The sequence below is a fragment of the Pseudopipra pipra genome, chromosome 8 (assembly GCF_036250125.1).
Source record: "Pseudopipra pipra isolate bDixPip1 chromosome 8, bDixPip1.hap1, whole genome shotgun sequence".
Lineage (NCBI taxonomy): Eukaryota > Metazoa > Chordata > Aves > Passeriformes > Pipridae > Pseudopipra > Pseudopipra pipra.
In genome coordinates, this window is record NC_087556.1 from 20,572,015 (window position 1) to 20,597,939 (window position 25,925).

Consider the following 25,925-nt stretch of genomic DNA (forward strand, 5'->3'; position numbering starts at 1 on the left):
AGTCTATGATGTGATAATGATATATGTGTAAGTTTTTCAAAGCTTTCATTCAACTCAGAAAATAGCTTTTTCTCTAGGGTATTTAGTTTTTTATCCTGATTTATAGTTCTTAGATGTATTAAAAGAAAAAAGGAAATTTACTTTTAAAACTATGTTTTTAGTATTAATCACACTAATTCACCAACTTTCAAATAGTTAAACATAAATTCACAGACATTTTTAGAATAGACATCTATGTATTAATGGATTAGAAAATTCCTGTTTTACTATGTAGATTACAAAACTGCATACATAACACTGATATTTATACATGTTTAGGTTGTGATTCCCATAGCTTTTGAATAGTTTGTTTTAGTGTGAAGTGTTCACAAAATGGATGTGATTTAAATTCTGAAAAATTCCAAGGGGGCCATTTGCCAATACTTTGGTCAGTTTGGGAAGGCAAAAGCAAAGAGTGAACATCTTAAACCATTTATTTTTTTTTACAACATATACAAATACAGGTTTATTCTTCAAGTCAGCAGAGAGAAAATAGTCCAGGTGGAAAATTTTGAAATTGTTCATTTTTCATAGTTTCCAAACATATAGAGACTGGCACATAGTGATGTTGCATTGTCAGAATACTCTGACATGCTTTAAGAGGCAGAGAAAGACAACTGTACAACTAAGTCATTCTGAAAGAGCCTATACATCTATCGGAGCAAAAATCTTATTTACTGCTATTTATTTTTGTGTTTAATTTGCTAACTCTGCCAAATGTCTTATTACTATTTAAGTTGCAAAACATTTATCACAGACAGGAAAAAAATGCCACCATTGGTACATTTAGTGGGCTACCCTAAAAGTAAACTGAGTTTTATAGTGGAATAATAACTGACAGTGATTAAAAACCAAATGCTAATTGAAGCATTCAAAGAGCTAGAGCAGAGCAGAGCAGACAGTTCAGTTTCAGAAGCTGCAGACTCAGCCTTTCACTGAAATGTAAAGTTACCAGCAAGGTCTTCTTTTTTGAAAATAAACTATGAATGTAAGAGAAAGTGTTCCTGAAATATTTAGATATTTCCATGTTGAAGTCTTTAAATCTCCAAAGCATGTGATTTCTAGAAGCAGACACTTCACCTAGTATTCACCTAATATTTGTAGCAAGAAAAGTAATGTGACTAGGTTTAAATAAAATAAAACTGAGATAGTATTTTTTAGTCTTCTGCTATAGTTTGGGATCAGTAAGATAGAAACAAGAAACCCTTCAGGTGGGAGAGGAAGTAGCTCCTGGTGTGCCCCAGTTCCTACAGCTGGAGCAGTGCTGATGCAGGAGCTGTGACTGCCCGTCTTTCGTCCCATACCAGAACACCACTGCAGCACCACGTGCTGCACAGGGAGAAGTTAAGAACTTGGTAGAAAAGTAGCAGTTTTTTAAATAGTACAGAATAAAATGCTTCTGTATTTTTGCCATTAGGCAATGGAGCATGAGATTTCCACCTGTAAACTGTTCAGTGTAAGGCCTGCTACTGCTCAGAGACAGCATGTTTCTGGAAGGTGTTGATTATTTACATTCCTTTCTTTCAAACTTTATCCTGGAAGCCGCTTCCTGTAAATAGTTTGTAATGTAAAAATGAATGTATTTTCCTAATTGATGTCCATACCCAGCCAGAAGCACAGAAAAGGACAAAGTTATTTTGTCAGTCTTGTTGCAGGAGGGTGTAGACAAATATTCCTGCAGAAATAAAATCCGTAGCTAAGCAGAATAAATTTCCTATTAGCATATTAACTCAGCACATGGAAGCTCCTTAACTGAGCTTTCAAGAAAGTTAACTGCCCCCCCATTTAATGCTTCAGGTGGTGGTGTATTTTCACTATCAGGAAACTTGGACCCAACAGAAGGAAGAGTATTTTAATTCTTTTCCAAATTCACCCCAAAGTGTACCATGTTTCATTAACAAAAGTTTACTTGGCTATTTACCAATACTTAAACTTGAAATTAAGTGATATATGAACATTAATGAAAATACTAGAACAGGGTAATTAGCCTTACATAATTCCAGATGTCTACATGCCTACAAATATGGATTTTGAAATAAAAAGCCAAATACTTTGCTCTCCTCTTTCACTGTAATAAACAGCAGCAAAAGCAGCTTTTGGTGAGACTAATGAGGAAGATATTCATATTAATAAGTTCCCACAGCTAGAAAAATTACTGTATTAGTAGAAATAGTAAAAATCTGCTGATTTTAAATTGCCACCAGATTTCAGGCTAGTGTTAGACCTGTGTTAATGTGACACGGCTACTGTTGTCCCTTGATTCCCCAAGGTTTGTATGTTGAATCTAATTAATTAGCCAGTGTGTGATACTTAGGTGATGGTAAGAATTTTCAGTGCTGCTAAAGATTTAAAAAAAAAACAACAAACCACCACCAAAAAAAAAAAAAAAGGCCAGACAGGTAAGGGCAAACTACAGGAACCTTAAGTATTGTTTCTAAAATGCCACAATCAACATCAAAAAGAAAAAATTCTTAGTGATGTGAATCTGCTACTGTGTTAAAATAACAGAGAATGAAGCTAACATTTAAAAACCAGTTGCATTAGTTGAATTGCGCAGCAGGTTGATATAAGTATTTCCTAGTAATTCCAAAGAATTCCAAAGCAAACTGCATATAAAACTATGTGTAAGTTGTCACTTCTAACATTTTACTCGGGATCAGTCTTTTCTTATGCATATGCAGAGTTCAAGTTTGTACTAATGAGTAAAGAGGCTGAGCTTGGAGGTGGTTGGGGGTGCTATATCAGTTCAAAAGTTTACTTTTGTAAAAGACAAGCAGTGGGAAGTGCATGGCCTCTGTGAGGATATGCCACCAGGAAATTTGACTTTTTTTGTACTGCTGTAGTTATTTTTCCTGAAAGCTGGAAATGACCTCAAGAGGGCACTTTTTTGCTTTGGTAATAGCTATTTTACAGGCATTTTCTGTAGTGTGTACTGAAAGACTTCATCGTTTCTGGTGACAGAATGCAGGTTCTGTCTGCTTGTTTATATGACAGTTAATGACTTTTCTTTCTTCTGTTTCATTTTCTAATTAATAGGGGGGCATCAGTTGTCATGACACTACTGCTTGTTACTTCTTTCTCTTGTTTAGGGATTGCTCTAGTGAGACAAAAACGTGTGCAGAGCAATTTGTTCACCACAGACACATTTCTTGTGGGAGATCAAAGGGATCGCTGATTCCAGCAGTTGTTTAATTTGTGCCCCTGTAACTCGGTATGGATTGTTTTAAGTAACTAAACACATTAGTAACTTCCATGGAAATAAAAAAAAAGACTAGCACAACTAATTTACTTACATATCAAAAGATGAATTCAGCAAACGTAAAACTTCACAACAGTGTTTCTATGTAAACAAGAATGTCAGGAGTTATAGGGTAAAAGTTCTTTATACTCTCTGTAACAGACAAGTAAAAAGACATTTCTGACTGTATGGAAAAATGTATTTGAATTAAAAATTTTGAAATGTTAATTACACTTATCAATGCATTGTTTTGAATTTGGTCAGTTTGGAGTATTTAAACATCTTGCGCTGAAAAGAAACAACCATAAAAGTTCAAACATATTTTCCTCTAAATCCAGAGAGAGGTAAGAATCTGCATTTTCTAAAAAGTAGTATATGATAAATATATTATACAATGGCATGTACTTTGGAACATGATAATAAATATTCTTTCTTTAAACACAAGCCTGGAAAACAAGAATTTATAAGAAGAAAATGTTGTTGCTTGTCAAAGTCTCACTACCAGTTAGGTGTATTTAGCTATTGTACATTATTTTGTTAAAGTAGATAAACCATAAATAATTTTGAGAGTTTTGTGTATATTCACCAAAGTTAAACAGATATGCAAAGGAAGTTACAGTATATTTAAATCTCTTTACAATCACTTAACACAGTGTTTAACAGAAATCTTCAGGTAAAAGTGCGTTATTTTAAAATAATACACATAAAAGAACACTCTGGTTCTCTGCCTTCAGTTTCCTTAGAGGCAACAAGTTAAAATTATCTTTTGTTTAAAAAGGAGAGGGTGATGACACATGTTTGTTTACAACATACAGTCCAAGAAAACTTCTCCATCCGCCTATGGAGAATCTGCAGATGTGAAGATACGGGAAGAGCAGAATCTTCCGATAGCTGACAGGCATCTTTCCAATCTACAGTATCCCATTTAGGATTCCCAGATTCTGGATGTTAATCCAGCAGAATTGCCTGGATCAGGCATCTGTAGTACAGGGCACACAATTGTTGACCAGTTCAGTCCACAGCAGGATCCTTCAAAGGCACTGCAGAAGGATTCAGTAATGTAAATTCCAGTTTTAAAAGAGCAAGAAAGAACAAATGCGGAAGAGGGAACCTGACTGGGCTCTTTCCATAATTTACTTTGCTTTCCTTGAATTCAGCTATAGTAACCAAGAAATAAGGTATCAAATTTATCCCTTCATATTTTAAATACCTTGCAAATGAAAACATTACTTGAATTCTGTTAATTTAATGACTTAGCAGTAGTATGACAGTGCATGCCAAATAATGCTTTAATAATTAGGTGTATCCGGAAAGAAAAAGGTAATATTAAATTGGCCATAAGTGAGATGGGATTATCAACACTGAAAAAGATTTCTTCATTTGCAAGGGGCTGTAACTTCCCAGTTGCTGTCTCAGTGCTGTAGTAGCACTGTGCAAAAAATGTCTGGTTAGTGTACATTGCTGGACAAGTTGCACTTAGTATCTCCATAAAAACGAGACAGTCTTATGTTGTGTATTTCAGTTGTTTGAAGTCAAGCAAGATGGAAGAAAGTGAAGAGATACAGAAAGGATAGTATAAATGTTTAAACATTTCTGGCAAAATTCCCACTGAGAGAAATTAACACCATCAACTTGTTTTAGCTAAAAAGGAGATGGCCAGTCCTGATGATTTTGTTATCTGCATGTAACAAAAAATAAAAGCTCTACTGGCCACTTCCATTTACTTTGGCCCAGAGCAAAAGAGTAACAGTACATCATTAATTAAGCACCATTACTCATTAAAATGCGTACTATAAAATCAACCAGGATGCAACATTTTGGTTTGGTTTTGTGGGTGAAACTCCAGTCTGATTCACTGGAGCAAATGCCATAATTAAGGACTGGAGACCTTACTGCTGTCACTGTGCCTGTGCACACCGATGGGTAAGGCTTTTATGGATCTTTCTGTCAGTCCCTTGTACCTCACCCTGGTTTGACCAGCTACAACTTTGAAAAAAAAATCCTCTAAATCACATAAATGATTGCTCAGCGTTGGGATCGGTGTCTCGTACCTGAACAGACCGTGGGCAGTGGGGTGACTACTCTACAATGTCACTGAAGGTCAGGCCGCACGCGGCCCTTTCGTCCTTGCTCTGGGGACTGTCCGACAACACCTGCAGTGAGGGCGACATGAACCCCCGGTACTGCTTACTGGACTTGGTTAACTTCTTCAGTTCACTGGTAAAAGAGATGCCTTTTCTTTTGTCATCTCGTGCTGCCTGTAAAAAAACAAAGAAACAAAAAAAAAAAATCATAGAAGTCATTTAACAGCTGCTTGTTAGCTGTGAAATACAGAATTAATATGAAAACACCTAACATATTTCTAAGCAGGCCTTCCTTTTGAAATGCAGTATGTCTGTGCTTTCACAGGCAAGCACATCCTACTCATTGTTCTGAATAAATTAATTTAAAATTATGCCTTGTCAAAGATATGTTTAGTAAATTTAGTATAAACTTTTATAAAAAGATCTGTGCTTATAATACAGTTACTTTAAAGCAACAGCTGCTGTGGATTGGTGGTGTCTGCAGGCAGGCAGAACGCAGCTCCTTCTCCCATTAGGCATGTACTTCATTCCTGCCATTTTCTGAAGCCTGAGATAAAGCAACAGAACAACTTTTTCACTGGGCAGGAATAAAGGAGACTTTATTCCAGTAGCTTTTAAGCTCTGCCCATTTGAATGGTCCTTTATTATGATGGAAAGTGTGGCATGCACAGCCAGAAGATTTTGAAAAACAGAAAGCTGGTAGCAGATAAAGGTTGTCCTGGATTTGCAGGCTGTGAGGGAGTCGTCTTGCTGGATGTAACTCTGCAGTTTTGCAAAGGAAAAAAGTAAGGGAGGTTCGGAGAAAAGAGGAATCTGCTTTTTGCTGTAGTCTCTCTTCCCCACTTGCCCTCATGCCAGTTGTGTGTCTCTCCCACTGAAAGCAGGTTCCCGTTAAGCTGATCACACACTATCTACAACACCTGCTGCAAAGTATCGCATCTTTTACCTGAACCTGTTCTTTGAGCTTCAGGATAAATTTTCCTGCTCCCTTCCATTTGCTTTGGGCCTGAAACACACACTCTTGATCAGAGAGAATCCTCTGAGATGGTTTAGATGTTGAGGACTTTTTGTTTGTTGGCTCTTTTGTCACCTCTTCCAGGAGCACATAATCACTTGGATTTGGATTGCTCAAAATGCTGTAGGAGTATTTCGCTTTGCAAAGAGTCTGTTTAAAAGCAGAGAAAAAATAAGACAAAAAAGAAGGCATTCCCTCAGATTCAGGTTACTAAACCGATTCCTCAGCTAATGCTGAGAACAAACCCCACCTTATCTTGTGTGAAACCAGCCTCCACCCCACAGATTACCATGGAAAGGTGCAGCTCACCTGCTGTATGACATCCTGAGCCGTGCTGAAGCGGGGAGCCTTGATGACGGTGCGTGGTTGCTCTGGGGAGACATCGTGTACCTGAACAAAGAAACTGTCATCCTCGGAGCTGATGGCTGCTTCTTCCTTTGCTTCTTGAAAGACATTTCTCTCGTTTAAATTCTACAGAGAAAATAAATGAGAGCCAGATTAATTTACTTCAGAAAGGTAACTAATAGCTGGTGGTCACAAAAGGTTTTTATCACGTGGAAATTGGAGACTCCGCTTGTAGCCCCAGCTCCATTTTGTTAAATGCATTACAGGAGAGTTTTGACAAGCTACTACTGCTAATAAATACCTGTGTTTCTACAATCAGTGTCTGGAGACGTATGCATAGTCACTTAAATCCTTTCCTTATGTACACAAAATTATGTTTTGTCATCTAATGGTGGCAGTAAGATGGGAGATGGTGGAAAGGGTTCTTTTCTCTCCTGTCCTTGCACTAAAGCCAAAAGTACTTAGAGAGCAAGAAGTCTGAGCAAACATTTTCCTGTGGTGTAGAGCAAGAGGAAGGATGTTTGTTTGTCCCTTTTCAGGCTCTCTGACTACTGCAGATTTTCAGGCAGAATTCCTCCCTGCACCTTCTCTCAGAGAATCCATTTCTGTTCAACACCTTGGAACACAGCTTGGATTCATAAGCTGTAAACATGAGCTGTGTTTCACACCCTCCAGTGGACCCACTCCTTGTTTTTCAATCAGATTTGCAGCTTCATTTCTAGTTCCAAGCTCTGAGGTGCTGCTATCTGCAGAAAGGCTCAGAATTACAGATAATGCTTTGGGGTACTCACATCACAGGACAAAACTACAGTATAATTTTCACATGAGCCAAGACAGATTTTAACTCCCATTTTCTAACAGAATGGGGCTTGGCAGTGACACGTGGTGGTGCACACTGACAAAGTCAGTGCTGCAGTCAACAGAATTTAGTAGGTTACTATTTCCACAAACAAATTTCTACCTTGTAACTTCTTGTAATTTTTTTTGCCAAATGTTAGAAATAAAGGAAAACAAAATGTGGACTTGTGTAATTTAATGGTAATTTGTCAAATTGAAGCTTTATCAAAAATTCTATCAAACTAATCAAAAATACATTTTTTCACTTTAAAGTATCTCAGAGGATCACTATCATTTTTGTATGTAAAATCTGTGTACTAATAAGCATTTTTGTAGGCCGAACTGACCAAAGAAAGTGTGTCCAAAAATGAGATCATTAGGTGTCTTTGTCCTGCTTTTTTTGTCTCTCACAAGCCTGGGCACTAGCATATTTTCAAGCTGTAGATGCTTTGCTTACAGTTTAAACTGAAGTAATCAGTCCATTTTCCTCCTTTAAATGAAAAGAAATCACCTATTTCATTATTTTAGGTTATCATTAATAATTTAATCATCCTTTGTGATCCTTTTAGACTTATTCTATCCTTTTAGACTTATTCTTTAATATTAAAATTATTTCTAATTTTTCTAGACAGATAAGAAGTTTCTGACATCCAAACTGATTGATAATGGTTGTCTGGAGTTCTGTTATCTATGATCCTATGGTATTAACTATTATCTTTCTTTATATTAATTTCCTATCCTGGCATAATGTATGGCATTAAATTAGAACACAACGTGGAACTGGTGAGTGAGTGATAATGCTTAAACATCACACAGCTGATAGTAAAGCTGAGTGAGGTCCAGTTAATGTCGCACAGGTGCATGAAGTCTAGTTGTCCTTGCTCACTCAAGAGTTATGTTTGTTTTTAAACAATCTACAGAGCATTGACATTACTCACCAAGTAGTGAAACAAATAACTGCACCCTTTCATTTCCTGGTCCTAAGAGCTATTTTTAGCTATCTTTGTAAATAACAATTTATCTAAAACAGACTTACTTCCTCTCGGGTTTTAAAGATAATCCTTCCAACATATCCTTCTTCTGGGAACCAACTGTTCAAAAGCTGCACTAGCCCTTCTTCAGGACCAATCACTCTCTGGAATGGTGGTTTTCTGCATTCACTCTTTTCTTTAGATATGAAACTTTTCTCTTCCATCAGAAAATAGTCTGCAGTGCATGACTCGGTGCCTTTTATGGTAGCCAAGAGCTAAGACAGACCATAATAAACACACAACAATTAGAACGCTAAATATAAACACTGCATAATTAGTAGTTACAAATGAGAGTGAATACGGAAGCTTTAAGAATCAATAACTGTTCTGACAGTGCAGGCAGGCTTTCTGATGTGCTATTTATTATTCAGATATTTTACTCCAGGGTAATGTCCTGTTCTCTTTAGCGTAGCCAAGCAGTTCAACTATCCCAGACAAGGCAGTACTATTTAAGCTTATTTCTGTCCTGTTTGGCTGGCCAGACAATTTATTCATAATCCCAGGACAGTACAGTCTTTTCCCACTGCTAGAATAACAATCCCTGTTGAGTTAACTGGTTTTGCTACTCATGAACTTGGCCTTCTAACTTTTACTCTGTATTCCTATGGTGCTCAAGTTCAAAGAATTCTGCAGAAATGTTTGCCCTTGTTTAAAGGACAGCCCACTGCCTCCGCTGGCCAGAAAGATTGTTTTTCTCATCTGCATATGCCCAAGTATTAAAATACTGATAGGGAATATATTCTAAAAAGATAAATCATTTCACTGATTATTTTCTGTATTTGCAATGTAATTAATTCCACAGCAATACATTTCTAACAGCACCTCCTTGCTGTGATGAACTACAACGACCCTGCATGAGAGAAATGCAGGGAGACAAATGTCCAGAATGATGTTAATGTGGATTCCTGCAGTTGGATCTGCAATTCAGCAGGAAGCTTACCTGATGGAGCAGCTGTGCAGCCGTAGTCCCCGCACTGACATTAAAAACAGTGAAAGGCTCTGGGCCTGGAATTCCATGAACTGTCACTTTGTAAGTCACAGCAGCTTTCCTTTCTCCCAGGCTAAACAACTGTTCAGACAACATTCAACAGGTTACTGAATGTTTTTACATGTAGGCATGTAAAAGGTTGCTTAAAAGAAACTACATACAAGTTGTAAGGACCTTGAGAGAGCAAAGCTATCAAGGTAGGACATGGCTCTTATGCTACAGATTGAGGCATTTAAAAAGCACCAACGAACCCTCCAAAAGAGTCCACCTTACCCTGAAGCCGAAGAGAAAGAAGAAAAAGGAAGTTTTCCAGTGAAGGGCAGACTTCCATCACTCATTACCCATTCTAGCTGAGCTCAGACTATTTACATTTCAGCATACAGATTACTGGGTGAAAACCTATAGCTTTCTTTTAACCTCCAAACCATTTATGTTCTTCCTTTCTGCCTAGTAATTCACCAAGATACATGTTTGGCGTGTATTCACAGGAGGATAATATCAGCAACACATCTGCATACACAGGAGCTCAGCAGGTTTTATCTAACACTTTAGTAGTCAGAATAATGATAATATAGATGTTTAAAGTTGCCAAAACATGAGTAACCCAGACAACCTAATATTAAGGGCTATTAATAGAAAAAATCACATCCATCTATGCATGCATAAATACAAACATATATTTTTAGATATGTGTATATGTATGTATACATATTTGTACATATAAAATATGTGCACATACATATATAAATATGTGTATTTATGGAAATACAGAGTTTTTATTTTCTTGTAATAAAATTCAATTTTATTCTCATTATTCCAAAGTTGTTGGTAATTTGCATCTTTCTTTTTATTTTGGTCTCAAATGCTTTGCTTAGAATTCATGCATAAAGGAATGCATGAGGCAGCACTGGACCTTACTGCTCAACTACACTCCTCCAGCCCAGAGGTTCTTGTGCTATACCTAAATACACCAGAGAAGCCAGACTTTGAAAAGATTTACCTTTCCACAGTTTTAGCCAGGTGGATAATCTTACTTCCATCAAAGCCAAAAAGTAGGCATCAGGGTAATTCTGAACAATGTGCAGGTTTAAGGGCTAACACCTTTGAACAGTCTGGCTGTTATTATGACAAGAATACAGGTAATTCACACACACACACACACACACACACACACACACACACACACACACACACACACACACACACACACACACAAATTGAATTACCAAAGATGCAGGCAGAGTGTTTCCAGAGGGACTTTCTTCCATTCTCCGACTGTTTATAAACAAACTGGAAATCTCTAATGTTTCATTGTGCAGGTTATGGAGCTGGACATGTCTGTAGCCTAAAGAGGAAAAATCTGTAAATACTTCACCACATTCTAGAACACAAGTCTCATAAATGGAAAACTCAAATTTGCTGTATTTATAGCTACAATTTGCCACACAAATAGGATTTAAGGCACTGTAATAGCACTGCATTAACGCTGTATAACGGTGTAACCCAAGTGCTATGAATTGCTGAGTGGCTCATACAGCATCCTACCTTTGTTTTGCCATAATACACAATATATTCATACATAAAATATCTAAATATTAGAATATGAATGAAACAAGGTCAAATTATCACTGGCATGTCTGGCCAGATCTCCTCATATGCCAACACAGACAGTTGTGTGGTATTACAGTGACACAAAGCACATATGAAAGAGCTGCTGGCAACATGGAAACTCCATTTCCCAGGTGTCACAGAATTAGCAATGTTTTCTCAACTCTCTCACTTTCTTTCACCCTTCCTTCAACTCTCCTCCAGCCACAGCTGCCAGAAGTGCAATTCCCCTCTGACCAGTGATCACCCATTACAGCAGTTTCTTGGGCAAAGGACAAGGCAGGGAATGAAACCACTCCATGCTTCTTAAGGGAGCAGCCAGTCTCCAGGTGAACATAACCTCACAAGCACAGCTCAGGATCCGAGCAGGTGTAAGATGCCCCTGTCTCCACAACACCACAGGATCGAGCTTTTTACAACTCACTGGGGCAGCTGCTGGCTCCTAAGGAGTCTATTACATCAGCATTGTACTGCCAGGCCATGGTATGTAGTCTCATATTTGCTCCCTTCCTCCTCTAGAAAAATGCAACTAGCTGATTAAAAATATCCCTCTGGACAGATTCAGTCCAGGAATCTGCTGAACCATTTTGGCATAGGGTGTCACTACAAACTAGGCTGTACCTCTCTTTAGCGCTTTGAGGGGAATGATTCTCTGAGCTGTCACAGCTGAGCTGTTATTTTCAACAACTGCGAACCGGAGAAAGACCAAATCCTCAAAGTGAATCCGGAAAAGGAACTGTTCATTCCACATGGGGTTGAGGGTATTGCGATGAATGGGCTTTGTCCGGAAGTGGCAGCTGTCCAGAGGCATCCCCAGCACATCGATTTCAATGCATGGACTGCCCGTGCTATTGCTGGGGCACACGTTCTGCCCAGACACGATCTGAAGCCGAGGAGTACACAGAGAAACCAATTAGTGGAGTAATTCTTTTCCCGTCGTGATTCTGCTGAATATTGTTTAGCACATTCCTAAGCACAGTTTGTTAACGTGCTGATTTAATTACGACACTCCCCTACTTTTGTAATTGGCAGGGCAGTCGCTTCAGAAGCAGAGCTGCCTTAACCACCGCTACGGCATCTCTCCTCTGAAAAAAACACACTGTACATCATGAGTGTAACCATTCACGGCATCTGAAAGCTAATCCAGAAAGAATGTACCAGTAATGTAGTCAAAAAGGACCACAATTTCTTCTCCACTACTCTGGAGTGATGGCACTGACGTCTGGCTTGCTTTGGCATATGCAACACAAGAATTAGGTGTGTAATTATCACATCTGGGAGAATTCTGATTCTTATGAATCTCACATTTCTGACACATTTCCTGGAAGGGACTAGCTTCTGAGAATACTTTTTTTTGGCCACAAATCCACGAATTATATATCTTATTATATAACTTGTAAAATATTTTTTTAAAGATTCAGTACAGCTTTTCATAATGGCTTTTTTGTGTAGCTTCTCAAGTGCTCACAAATGTGTCAAACATCAGGGCACATGTGTAATTTTACACAGTTGTGTAGTCCCAAGGAAAATTCTTTCAGGACTGGGTTTCAATGAATATTGTGAAGGAAACAGTGAAAGTAACTACGGATACAAACCAGCCAATAACAAAATATAATAAAATAAAATAAAGACAAATCTTTTCTCCTTCCCCCTCCAATTTCTGTTAGTTATGCTGACCTTCAGAAGTACAAGCAACAATTAAAGGTTCAATCTTTCCATTTAGAAGCATGACTGTAATGCTGGTTAAAGACTGTAGTTACATCTTGTCTACTTCTATCTGTTTGGCTGCATGAAATTCCTTTTTAATGTACTTACTGTTAAAGAATATATAGCTGGCTCCTTATTATCAAAATCTCTTTCCAATGGACAAAACTTCTGGTACATTGAACAATTTTTATCCCACAGAACTGGAGGTTTCAAAACATATCCACAGCCACCATTAGCCTCAAACATTGCTGCATTAAGTTGCAGAGGAAGATCTGTGAAATAAGGCAGCCAAAAATGACAGAGAGCAATGGTACAATGGAAAAACTGTAACAGTGAAGAAAAAGTCGTGTTTTAGGTATCTTTTTTAAATTATTTTAGTTGTGTACTATAATTTCATTCTTGATTTTCAGAGATAGCTGTAATTTATGTATCGAATTTATCCAATAAGTATACAAAACTATAAAAGCAGTTCCTTCTTATCTACCCCTTTCCATTGTCTTTATTGAACTGTAGGGCTTGCCTACACCATTTCTCTGAGAAGTCTCTAGGTATGTGCCCTGAACTGCAGAATGAAAAAGCACTGACCATGTAGCTTTGTAGATGACCTAATGGATCCCCCATGGAAAAGGTGAAGCAACAGAAGACAGCATAGCAAACAGTCCAAAAATGTTTTGGTCAACATTAAACCAGCATCCATGGCAGCACTTTCAAGTTAAAAATAGTTCAGTACCCTTTGTACCCTTTTATATTTGAAGTTATCAGAAAGGAGTAACAGTTTCTTGAACTGGGGGAAAAAAAAACAACCTTCAGCAATAAAATAAAAATGGAAGGTCTTGCTGTTCAGGCACTTCTGTGTTATCACAGGATCTGCTGCATTGGCATAAAACTCCTGAACTCTGGGATCACTCCTTCCAAGGACCAGATTGTTGTGGTATGAACCTGCTTATAGTGGGGTGCACAGACAAGCAGATCCCCTCGTGAGAGCAGGGAAAAGCAAGCGCCAAATACAAATTCACAGTTTAAGGACTTATATCACATTTAAATGTATTAAAAGGTGTTCATGCACCCATACCATCTGTTTGGTAGTTCAGAGCCACGAGCTGTACCCCATGGAGCCAGAAGATCAGTGGATGGGGATTTGAGGAGTCGATGCGAGTGGCAGCAGGGTAGGTCCTCAGGAGCTGGCAGGTGGTGTGCTGGATCAGCTTCTGGGAGTAGCGCCTGCACAGCCGCTTGGCAGCGTTCTCGTTCAGGGAGGAGATGTGGTAGCACTTGGGCGTCCTGATGATGGCACTGAGAGAGGCTGGGGAGTTGTAAGGAGAGCAAGGATCTTCCCAGGTTTGCCGCATCACATCCAAAGGACCTGGAAGATGAACAGTACCCTCAAGTTACAGCTGCAGGGCCAGAGACTCCAAAAAATTCAAGGTTTTCTACTGGAGTATGTGCTTTAGTTATGGCAAAAAAAGGTGATTCTGGAAAATTACCAGATGTCACGTTCCTTCTTATAGAGGAAGAGCAATCCATGAGAGGAAACATAATGTTTAAGTATTGAAGTAATACCATGATTAGATGTGCTAAATAAATAAATAAATAAGTAATTGGTGTTTGCCTGAATATAATAAAGGAATAAAATTCCCTTCTTCCCATTTATACGTTTTTAATGAGGAAGGGAGGCAAGACGGAAAGCCATCTGTTAAATCTCCAAACAGGCAATCTGCAGAGACTTTAAGACTTAGGGGACAAAGGCAGCAAAATAGTTACACACTTTAGAATTAGGCACCTGACTTCTTCATTTTCAGGACACTGGCCTCTAACAGGAAATCTAACCTGTCTGCTGCAGCTGTGCCCTTGGGCTGCAAGAAATGCAACACTCCCTGAGCCAGAAAATAAGTTCAAGAAAAAGTACAATTCTAACTTTCTGTTTATGGCAATCACTTAAAAGGCAGGGGATCTGGGTCTCCAGAACCTTTTCTGTACTTCCTTTGTATTTCTTTACATCTGTTCACAGGCAGAAGCACAATTTCCTGGTTTACAAACTGAATCACCTGCAAAGTCTGATTTGCACAATTACACATTTGGACTTGGCTGAATTTTAGGCAACTAAGTCCTGCTTCAGACATTAAAAATTCTTTTCTGGATCCAGCCCAACAGTTCTGCCTTCCATTTGTACTTTGAAAATATTCATTTATACTTTTAAAAGCATAAACTTTAAGATACATCACTTAAAATGTATGTTAGTTTTGAATTGTTTATGAACTAAGGTCATCATATCTCTGACCGAGGAATCCTATTTTAACATTCCACACTCAACACTTCAGTTATAATAGTGTTACTCTAATAGCTGCTGCACTAACAGAAAACCATTCCAAAGTTCAACATCTTACACATTGCAAAGTATTTGATCTTTAACAACTTGGTCTGGTACATGTGTTGGATTACAGAGTCATTCCACATGACTGGTGAAAGAAGATGCTAACTTTACCTTTTCCAGATGCTTTGGCAAGAGCAGCTGACTCCCCAGGGCTCAGCCTGCCAGGATTGTTGCCAAAAATGGACTTCCTGCTTTTTCTTTCTTTTCCTCTGCTAGAGCCAGATGGGTTTAGAGTTGACAAGCCTGTTCCCATAAATGTTAAATAAATGAGCCAAAAAACATGACCAAGAGGGCACAACATTTTCCATCATATTTTACATTATTTTTGAAGGCATGCATACTCTTGTTATATAGTACAGAGGACAAGCAGTGTATTTTTCTCCATAATTTAATTTTAACATCCTTACATAGATAGATGCCTTTATATATGTATATGTTATGTAGGTTTTTATATATAATGTATATATATATGTGTATATATGTAACGTATATAAAAACTCATAAGAAGCAATATTATATACAGTTCTCTCTCTGTGATGTAACTTTTCTCCATTTTACTTTTTGGCTTGAGGAAGGTATTGGCTTTCTCTCAAATTACCAAATAGTCCTAACTGATACTAAAAAAAATCTGCAGTAACAGTCCCAATGTATTCATCCTTAGAATAATTTTTAAAAAATAAAAATATTTTCTATAGAAGCAATAAATCTAAACAGTAGTGATTATCATGGAATTCATCTGGGATAGGATACCTACATAATTAAATAAATGCAAGACTATGATTTAAAGGTATAAAAGTCCAAATGCTGTTGATAGAAGAGTTTAACTTCAAGATGTTTGCAGAGTTATCTTCTTCTGTTTATTAGTATTTCAATGTTGGGAAATACAGTTAGGTGTACAAAATCCATTACACATTTAATGGTTAATATGCACTAGAAACGGAGCTGGAAAGCTCTTGTATAGCTATTATTCAAACTTGTACCTTCTAGAAACATAATCATTAAAATCATGACCTAAATCCCTGTGAAGTAAAGAGACTCAATTCCACTTAAGGTCAGTTTCTTTCTGTTGACTTGAAGAGAGCACAGGACAGATGAAAGTAAAGAAAGTCAAAGTCAAAAGGCACAGTAGTTATTCTGCCCACAGCAGTGAGGTGTGGGATGGTCTCAGAGACCCAATATGTATTTGTGATACAGAATATAACAGAGCAAACACTGTTAATTGCTCATTAATTCACATCAATTCATACCTGTCTAAAGACAGTTCTGGTTTTAATATAATTTCAAATAGTAAATCACAAAGAGGATACATTGGCTTCTTTTCTACTGAAGTCTGTCCACAGCTGTAAATTTTCAGCTCTCAATCTTTATGGCATGTGTACATGAATTTAGTAAAAATATGCAGATAGTTTCAGTGGAACTGCTTGGATTAGTAAAATTTAGGATATATATAAATGTTTGCAGCACTGGAGATGTACTGTCTCTTTGGGCCAAAGCATACACATAAACAACAGAAGATGGTAGAAACTGAGATGAAGGAATATGAACTGACTAGAGAATGAAAAGTTATGAACTGTGTGCTTCCAGCACTATTTAATCCCAGTTTTCAATGGATCAAATGGATTTGGCAAGGAAGATCCAGGTTTCAAAATCCTGTTGTGGAGACAGTCACTGAGGAAACAAGCTAACCTCATAAATCACCAGAGTGCAATGCAAAACCTGGGCTGACAGACCCTAACGTGATGGCCACAGGGGAAGCTGCAGCAGAGAGTTTTATTTCAGTCTTTCCCATGGCCATGCTTTGCATGTGACACATCTCTTCCCAGAGGCAAGCTCCATTTTGCACTCCAATTTAAACTTGACTCCAAAATACAGCTCCACCTCTTCATACAATCATAAATTTGCAAAATAATGGAGGTTGACAATGATATGAAAGTCATCTGGTCCACCTCTCTGGTCAAAGTAGGACCAGTTTTGATCCCACCATACTGTACACAGATCCTACTATACTACCATAATGACAGATTGAATGTTTTGTATTTCTCTACAACCCCTATGCTAGGTTCTTTGACTTACAGAGATTAGTGCCTGTCTCTTGTGTTAGATATAAGCACACTGCTTTACTGCTTTTAGATTTTTTAATCCAGACAACCGCAAACTTCCCCGCCCTTCTTATTCTAATCATACCGACATAACAGGTTAAATTGTAATTCCCACCTTTTCACCACATTTCAGACCAACAGACAGTCTGCAGGTTTGCAGATCTTGAAAAAGAATTTACAGCACTTTTGTATGTATGTAGGCTGTCTCTTTTCATATTCACTTTAATTTCTTGGAAAGTGACACCATAGAGGCAGATGGTCTGATACAATGGAGACGGTGCCTGAATTTCATGCCAGTTAGCTCGGGTGACTCCCTGCTCTCTCCCCTTGATTGTGCAAATTCTGCTTTTATGTACTCAATTTCTGTACTCATTGTGTAAGGATCCTCAGCACCAAGGCAACGAGCCGTGTGCCAGTGGGTTACAGCACTGTGTTCAGGTGTGCTTCACTGCCCTCATCTTGGGAGATCCCAGAGAACAGACCTTCACCCTCTCACATACTGGTACGATGATATCCAACAGACTGTAAGGGTCAGAAAGCATGGAAGCAAGAAGAGCTGTGGTGGGTTCCTTGTTAACACAGATTTTATAAACAAGAAATGTTATTTTCTCCACATGATAAATTCTGTTTTGACCAGGGAATGCTTAGGGAAGTCTGTGTTACTCAGTAGGCTAGGATAAGTGAATATAGTGGTCCTTGTCCTTTTTTATAGTCACAAAACAGTGATAAACATTCAGGGACGTAGGCAAGCGTAAACAGAGAGTAAAAATATATGAAGACAGGAGAAATAAAATATTTACAACACTGATTAGACACTGACATGAATTCTGCACTCACTATTTCCAAAAGTCTTGCATTTTCTGAGTTGGTTAGGAATGCAGCCAATAGAGCTCCATAGTTATGGATCTACCAGCCCTGTTTCCATCATTAATGGACAATATTGGGGTATGGCACTGCACCATGTCTGTGCCCTCTGGCTGAGCAGAGGAATCCAATCACTGGCATGGTGGTCATGGAAGTCTACGTTACAGAGCAGGCAGTTTTTGCCTCAAAGGAGACAAAGTTTGTTGGAAAAGTAATTTCTACAGCTTCATGTGTTCATCTGTAAAAGAGCTCATTTTCTTAATTGTTCTATTCATGACCCCTTTAAAGCACGAGGAAGAAATCTGATAGGGAAAGCAGGTATTTTGTTTATAACCAAAATTACATTAAAAATTAAATATTTCAAAGTTTTCTTAGAACATCAGAACTTTTTTGTGTGTCAAAATGCTTGGAACAACTCCAACTATCTCTGTTTAATCTTGAATATCTTTCTTTAAAAGAAAATATTTTATTTGAAAGATATCTCATTGCAGATTTCATCAAAAAGAGTATCATATTTGAATTTTTAGAAGTCATTATTTTTACAAGTGACACCTACAATTCTTAAAGTTATGGAGGATTATCAAAGAATGTCTGTCCATTTTTCAGCATGTTTATCTTGCCCATTTGACACTATTTTATGTTTGGTTAGCTTCTCTAATCTGATTATAGTTCTATTTGTATAAGATCATGATTTGGCAGAATGGTTAACTTTTCCACAGAGAACCATGCCACTAAAAAGCAGATTTTTCATTCAAAACATTAAACACATCAATAAACAATAAATTCTCAATATAAAAGTATTTATGTTCACAGTATGAGCCAAAATATACCCAACCTCACATTTCAGTACTGAACAAGTAACTATCGGTGATCTTTTCAGTTACTCCCTCTCCTTTTCTCTGCAAACATTATTCTTCCTACTGTACAGAAGAAGACACTCCTATTTCCTTAACTCTTTCCATGAAGATTGTGTGTGAGTGTGCAGTCAGTTGTTCTCACCCACCCCATGAAAAGGCTCCTCTCCTGTCCCCTTAGGGAAGAACAGATGATGCAGTGTAGGCAAAGGTGAAACCCTCTAAACTGAGGTCATCTAAAGAAATGTGACACGCTGTTCCTTCAAGGTCTTAAGGATACTTTCCTTCCTAATTCAGTAGGTCCTTACATGGAAACTCGGAGCTCTTAAGATGAAGCTTTCTGTCATCTGGCATTTGGCCCTGAAACAGTTGTCTAAGTTGTGAAGACTGGCAAATTTCACTTTTGTAAACATTTTAATATGACAAACAGTATGTAGTCACATAATTTATGAATACTGCTTCTCAGCCAGGAGCTGTTATTACGAAGCCTACCAAATCATCAAGAACGAACCCCCTCGACTACTTCGAACTAATTCAAAACATAAACATAATGTCTCCAAGAATTAGAAAGCTTAGAGCAATAAAACAGGGCAGTGTACTTACCAGGGAACTTTACAGCTTGACAGTAAATGACAAGATCTGATAGCTCTGGGGCTATTTGTCTGCTTTCCTTCTTATTTTGCAGAAGATAGAATTCCTCACCCAGCTCCATGTCGTAAACCTGAGTGACAATTCCAAGAACATGTAATAAAATTAATAATAATATTACTGAATGTGGAAGAACTCTAGCATATCTTACTTATGTCTTTAAAATATTTTATCTCTTTCTTCCTATATGGTTTGTGTCCTCACCTAACACATCTCCCTCCTGTGTGCATACCTATGCAGCAACACGTGTTACTGATTCTGCAGTAGTGTGCAAAGGCCTTAATCACAGTCAGTTCTACAAACATTTAGACAAAACATATCCATGTTCAGGAGAAACTACAATTTATTAAACAGAAATGCACTGGTTCCATTGTCAGATGATTTAATAAGAGGCACTGTGGTTATCTGATATCATACTGTGGTACTTTAAAGTTATTTTGATACACAAAGATGCTGAAGATTCAGATGAAATCTTCAGTTCCATCGATATTAATGGAAATTAAATATCTAAATAAGCTCCTGGATCTTGTTTCGATGACACTTTCCTTCAGACCAACAACAGTTAAATTTTCAGCCAAACAGCCTCTATGTACAACAACCTCTGAAGACTTTCCTAGAACAGTATGTTGAGCATTTGTTCTATTTAATCTGTTTTTCTGGTGTCTTTCCATACTTCCTATTATTTGTCTTCATTAAAGCACATTTGCCATCTGATGTCTCAGTTACCTAAACTGTCCAATCCTTTTGAAGCTGGTTATGTATCAAAGTGTGGCTGGGAAGAAGGGGGGGGGAAAGCAGAACTACCTTTCCTTTATTATTGTAAGTGGCACAATCAGCCTTCTTTAGTCGTTTGGCAGTCTCTTCATTGTATTCAAACTGCAGTTTATCACTTGATAATTTATTCTCAGGTCGGTCTTCAAGAATGTTATCTAAAAATTAAGGGGATATTAATAAACATAAAGCCAAACAATTTCAGCTGGAAATTTCATTTGAATTAACAATATTTGTGGACATTGCTGTGAATCTTATATGAATAACCAGATGCTAAAATAATGCATTAGCTGGTCAAAGCATCATCTTCTGGTAGTAACCTTCTCCTTCAAAAATTCAATGCTTGGCTTTGGTTAATACACTGCACTTCCTTTAAAGCCGATCCTTTAGTGTTCAAAAGATCCTTAAGACCAAACCATCTAATGAATTAAGTTTGCCATCTGAAAACAACTGGAAGTCCTGAATGACAAAAAATGTCCAAACACAATTAACTACATCAAACATGTACACGCTGTGTACAGCAAGTTTTGGCTTTCCTCTCCTTACTTTCACCACGCACCAATATTTTTTCCATCTATAGAAATACCTCTTCAAAGCTACATATTTATCAAAGAATAATAAACCTACTAATATAGTCTTTCTGGACCAAAATATTGCAACTGTCACAAAAGGAATGGTTTTATTTTATTCCTGATATTCCTGATGCTTTGACCATAATCTTTTTATGCATAACCAGTGTCGCACATGCAGCCTTCTAACAGCTTCTGACCAGTTAACAATGCCATCTAAAAACATCTGATTGCATTTACAATATGAAGTAAAAACCATACATTCACACTGTCACACTGAACAGGCTGAAGATGCAATGCTGATTTCATGCAGTTAAAATGCTCAACCAAATGGCTTTTACCTTCCTGGCTGTTAGGAGCAGGAGAAGCATTAAGGACATCAGCTACAGGGAAATGAGTCAGAGAGGGAATAAGAGTAAAGGAAATTAAGATTTACAGCCAGAAAAATGAAAATTTAGTGTCAGTCGTAAAACTATTAGCCTTACTCAAAAAATATATCAGTAAGAAAAATAAAACTGAATCTCTTTTAGAAAGTTTACAGACCATTACTTTGATTAGTTTTTCCAAAATATTAACACAATTAAAGACCCCAAAGAATTATTATTGTAATAAAGCAGTAAATCATGCTGCAGATTTCTTCATATATTGGAAGGTGTGAATGTTTCTTGCTAGCTTCAGATTTCTCAAACCTTCTCTTAACTAGAATATTGCTCAAAAGTCACTTACTGCAGTTATTTTGCAATATTTTCTTCACAAGTCTGTTAGCAAAGATCTAAGTTTTCACAGCAATTTACATCTTCACTATCTCCACCCTGTCCCACACAAAGAGTATTCTCAAATAGCCAGTTAGGTCAGCTTTCTAGCAAAACACAACTGAAGGCAGCACTGACATCAAACCTATAAATTTTCATATTAGCATTAAATAATACTGCTATTCCATAAGCAGTGTCAGGTTCTGAACTGCATTCATTAATTTTGTGACTATTTTTTAAATCATTAAAGACAGAAGCAAGTAATGTAAATAAGAGACAATCTGAAAAGAAGTCCTATGCTGCAGGACATGCTCAAGGCTTACATTTTCTCTGAACATGGCACCTAGAACTTAAACAGCTCCCCACTAGACTTAAAGGTTCGGTTCATCACTGTTTACTCAGGAGAACACCCCCAGTTGTGTCAGACCAACTGTCCATCTAGCTGAGCATTCTCTGACAGTGGCAACAGAAGATACCATTTAAAGAGAGCAACTGGCCCCACTTCCTGAGTACCATCCCAACAACCACAACTGTTGAATATTAGAGATGTTGGACTAAAATATTCCTACCTACGACATTGGCTTATAAATCCGTCCATGAATTTGTCCAATCGTTTTTTTTAACATGCTGATGCCACTTGGCCCTGCAATTTCCCATGGCAGCAAATTCCAGAAGTTTACTACCAGCTGCACAAATAAATACTTTACCTGTTTTAGACTGAACTTCCACTTGTTTTACTGAGTACCTCCTAGATCTAAAGAGTAACAGTTCTGTACTCCCCTTACCCACCACTTCATGATTTAGCAAATCAGCTTCCAATTCACCTCTCAGTCCCCTTCTCTACCAGCTGGAGAATTCCAGCCTTCTCAGACTCGTGCAAGGCCACCACTGCACTCGCTTTACTTTTTTGGCTGCCCGTCTCTCTAACCTCTCTTAAACCCCATCATATCCTTCTTGAAATCTGGAGGCAAGAACTGGACACAGAACTCAAGTTGTCACACATTAAGGTTTTATATAGAAACCAAAAGAGGTTTTGTTTTCATTACTGTCCCTGATCATCTCCATCTTTTAGCTGTCACTGAACACCAAGATGAGCATTTCAGAGAACTCAGTAATTCCATGATTTCTGAAACTGATACTGCCATCGTTGATCTTAGAATCATATAAACAAGGTTTAAAGGTTTTCCCTCAAATAACCTTACATTTACTTACACTGAAGCACATCTGCAACTTTTTGTCCCTTTGGTCAGTTTTGTGACTCATTTACAGAGTTTAACAATGGTGCAGGGTTTAACTACCCAAAGAGCTTGGTTTCACTTAATATCATCACTGCTGTCTCACTGGGTAAACACACACTGATCTACTTTGATATATTCTCTGAAAATTACTGTTTAAAAAAAGCAAATAATCCATTTAGATGCATTCAAGCTTGTTCGATCCATACATGGAAGTTCTGACAAATATCCTTTGATAAAACTTTAGAGGATTAAATATATTTTTACATTTTCTGACTCCAGCTGTTTTCTCTACCTGAATCAACCAGTCCCGCAGCAAGAGAAGCAAAAAAAGAAAGCATGACTTCAGCTCAGCTGCCTCATCTGTAGTAGAATCAAGGAAGTAGTGGAAGTTACTAACTGCAATATTTGTTATCACTTTTGGCATGCCAGTCATTAATCCAATCTATAAACTGCTCCTAAAGGTGGATTTATGCTAAACTGCCAGTTCCTGAAGGGTAGGACAGCTGAAGTGTAGACAGCCCATGAACTTACAAGGCAAGTCACTGAGGCATGTCCTGCCGTTTTCTCACTGAGCACCTGATGCTTCAATAAAACCATCTTCACTGAATAAACCAAGGACTCAGCAGCTCCTCTACCTTTACTATGAACAGCTGATGGGTACTTCAGAGATCATGCTGATGGGTACTTCAGAGATCATGCAGATGCCAGGGCTATGCCTGTTGCAAACTTGAGCTTTCAGCTGTCTATATGAGTAACGTAATTTACAAAGACTAGAATTTAGCATACAATGCACAGTTAAAACATATAATGGTTGGACTCAAAGTCACATCCAAGTCCTCTATACAGTCAAATTAATTTCACAGTATTAGAGACTACCGCACCAAAGTGCCATCAAGGACATTTAGCATATCTTCCTCTCACAAGGTAAGACCAACTTACCTACCTCATTTCTGAACTAGAATATTTACATTCTTATTGCTACAGTTCTAGCAACAGCACTGTAATAAATAAATAAATAAAGGAATAAATATTGTTACCATCAGAGAGAGATTCATAGTCATAGTCATATTCATCCTCTTCATCTTCTTCCTCCTCATTGGTAGGTGTGGGGTTGCTAGCACCATTGCTAGCCTGTGCTTGCATATGTGCCAGCTGGTGAGCCTGCAACAATAGAATCACTTAGTAAATTATTGGTAATTTTTTAAAAAGCAAAAGGGTTTTCATCACTGTTTGCATCTTATTTTATTTATATGAAAGCACTGAATGAGAAATAAGTGAGATTTTTAAGATTGTTAAGATCAAACTAAAATACCATTTTAAGGGTGTGAAAGTAAAGAAAACCTGTATTGAAAGAAAAACACTTAATAAGATATGAAAACTAATTAATTACAGGAAAATTTCCACTTTGCACATCACTCAGAGCAATGCTGCTTTTTTCCAGTCTGAGGTAGGCTGTTCAAGAAATAGTTTAAAACCTTTTCAAAAGATGGAGCATGTCCATATACTGGTACTAATCAGTGTGATTTACTCATTCTGATACAAGAATTTAAATCTAATGCAACTGCATTTACATTTTCAAGGATTCAATCTAATTGCTGACTAACCATAGACATTATTATATTGATGTTACTATAGATGCAGTCCTAATCTTTAGAAATCAAAAAAATTCTCATATAGGTATAAGCACTATTTGAATAGCAGAGTCCCCCATCAAAAGGGATTAGGAAAGACAGCATTTGCCTGGCTTGACTATGAAAAAAGAAACAAAGTAGAACTCTACCAAAAATTACTACATATTGTAAATATATACACATACTTAATGCATATCACTATTTCTCAATAATCGTGAACAGTAAATGTTATAGACTCAGAGAGAAAATTCATTTATGTTTATCATTTATTTAGGGCTATATAAAACTAATATACACTAAAATTTAGTTGTGTTGTATCGATACTGTACTATATGTCTTTTCTAGTTATTTGAAAGTGTTGCAATCCACTGTGAGTCTTCCAAGCATGAATATGCATTAGATTATTCTGCTGTTCATATGGGAATAGCACAAACTTCAAACACAAATGAACTATTTCTAACCAAAGTTGGGTCTCACTATTTGCTATTAGGGAAAGACTTCACCTTTTGTTTCAATATATCCACTGGTGTTTGATGGGCTTTCAGCTTCTTGTTTTTAAGCAGGATTTTTCTTTTCAGTTGGCCAGGGGAAGGAAGCATGGGATCATCAGAAAAGTCACTCTCAAATAAAAACTTTGTCACCAACTTATCTCCAAATACATTCTGAAATATTAAGAACAAGTGATATATTACGGAAAATCCCAAGGCATGTGCTTAGAGTAATTTACTGCAGTTTATGGCCTACCTTGAAGATTTCAGCCATCTTGCGTTGCTGAGGCAACGAGCAGTGGTTTTCTATGGATATGATAACTGGCATGTCAGAAGTGATGAATGCATTGCGATCAATAGCTTCAACTACCTCCTGGGGGAAAGAAAGGCCATTGAAAGAACATGGGGTTATTTTGCAGCATTCAGCTAGCTTACTGTTAGTTGAAAGGGGAAGATACCTGTTTTCCTCTCTAAGGGGAAAGGGTCCAAAATTTGTTTTCAAAACAAGATAGCATCTTGTTACAACAGGACTGGTAATACATACTTATGTTACTTACATTGACAATAAAAAGACAGAAAATTACAGTATATATGCTACAAAAACTGATTTAAAAAGCATAATCTTTAGCATTGAGGAGTTCATGTCTGACAGTCCATAGTTCATACTCTATTCGGATTTAGCCCATTAGGATTTTTATTTTTCTAGTTGGCAAATTTTTTCCTTCATTGCAGAAAAAAATACTGATTT

General features: G+C 37.4%; 1 protein-coding gene across 4 annotated transcripts in view; it reads right to left on the reverse strand.

The window, feature by feature from the left end:
- Positions 1 to 455: 455 nt before the first annotated feature.
- Positions 456 to 25,925, reverse strand: part of PLCE1 (phospholipase C epsilon 1) — a 149,663-nt gene continuing 124,193 nt past the window's right edge. For 2 of the 4 annotated variants that reach the window (XM_064662888.1, XM_064662886.1), the window contains 17 exons: positions 25,434 to 25,550; positions 25,193 to 25,351; positions 24,096 to 24,219; positions 21,410 to 21,451; positions 20,533 to 20,657; positions 19,684 to 19,801; positions 15,375 to 15,506; positions 13,965 to 14,255; positions 13,001 to 13,164; positions 11,807 to 12,068; positions 10,804 to 10,922; positions 9,530 to 9,658; positions 8,595 to 8,804; positions 6,686 to 6,847; positions 6,308 to 6,526; positions 5,329 to 5,535; positions 456 to 4,317 (listed from right to left, as the gene is read on the reverse strand). In XM_064662888.1, coding sequence (XP_064518958.1) covers positions 5,356 to 5,535; positions 6,308 to 6,526; positions 6,686 to 6,847; positions 8,595 to 8,804; positions 9,530 to 9,658; positions 10,804 to 10,922; positions 11,807 to 12,068; positions 13,001 to 13,164; positions 13,965 to 14,255; positions 15,375 to 15,506; positions 19,684 to 19,801; positions 20,533 to 20,657; positions 21,410 to 21,451; positions 24,096 to 24,219; positions 25,193 to 25,351; positions 25,434 to 25,550 — 2,553 coding nt within the window. In that variant the 3' untranslated portion in view covers positions 456 to 4,317; positions 5,329 to 5,355. The remainder of the gene's footprint in view (positions 4,318 to 5,328; positions 5,536 to 6,307; positions 6,527 to 6,685; positions 6,848 to 8,594; positions 8,805 to 9,529; positions 9,659 to 10,803; positions 10,923 to 11,806; positions 12,069 to 13,000; positions 13,165 to 13,964; positions 14,256 to 15,374; positions 15,507 to 19,683; positions 19,802 to 20,532; positions 20,658 to 21,409; positions 21,452 to 24,095; positions 24,220 to 25,192; positions 25,352 to 25,433; positions 25,551 to 25,925) is intronic. The other 2 variants (XM_064662890.1, XM_064662887.1) reach the window with 1 other exon arrangement.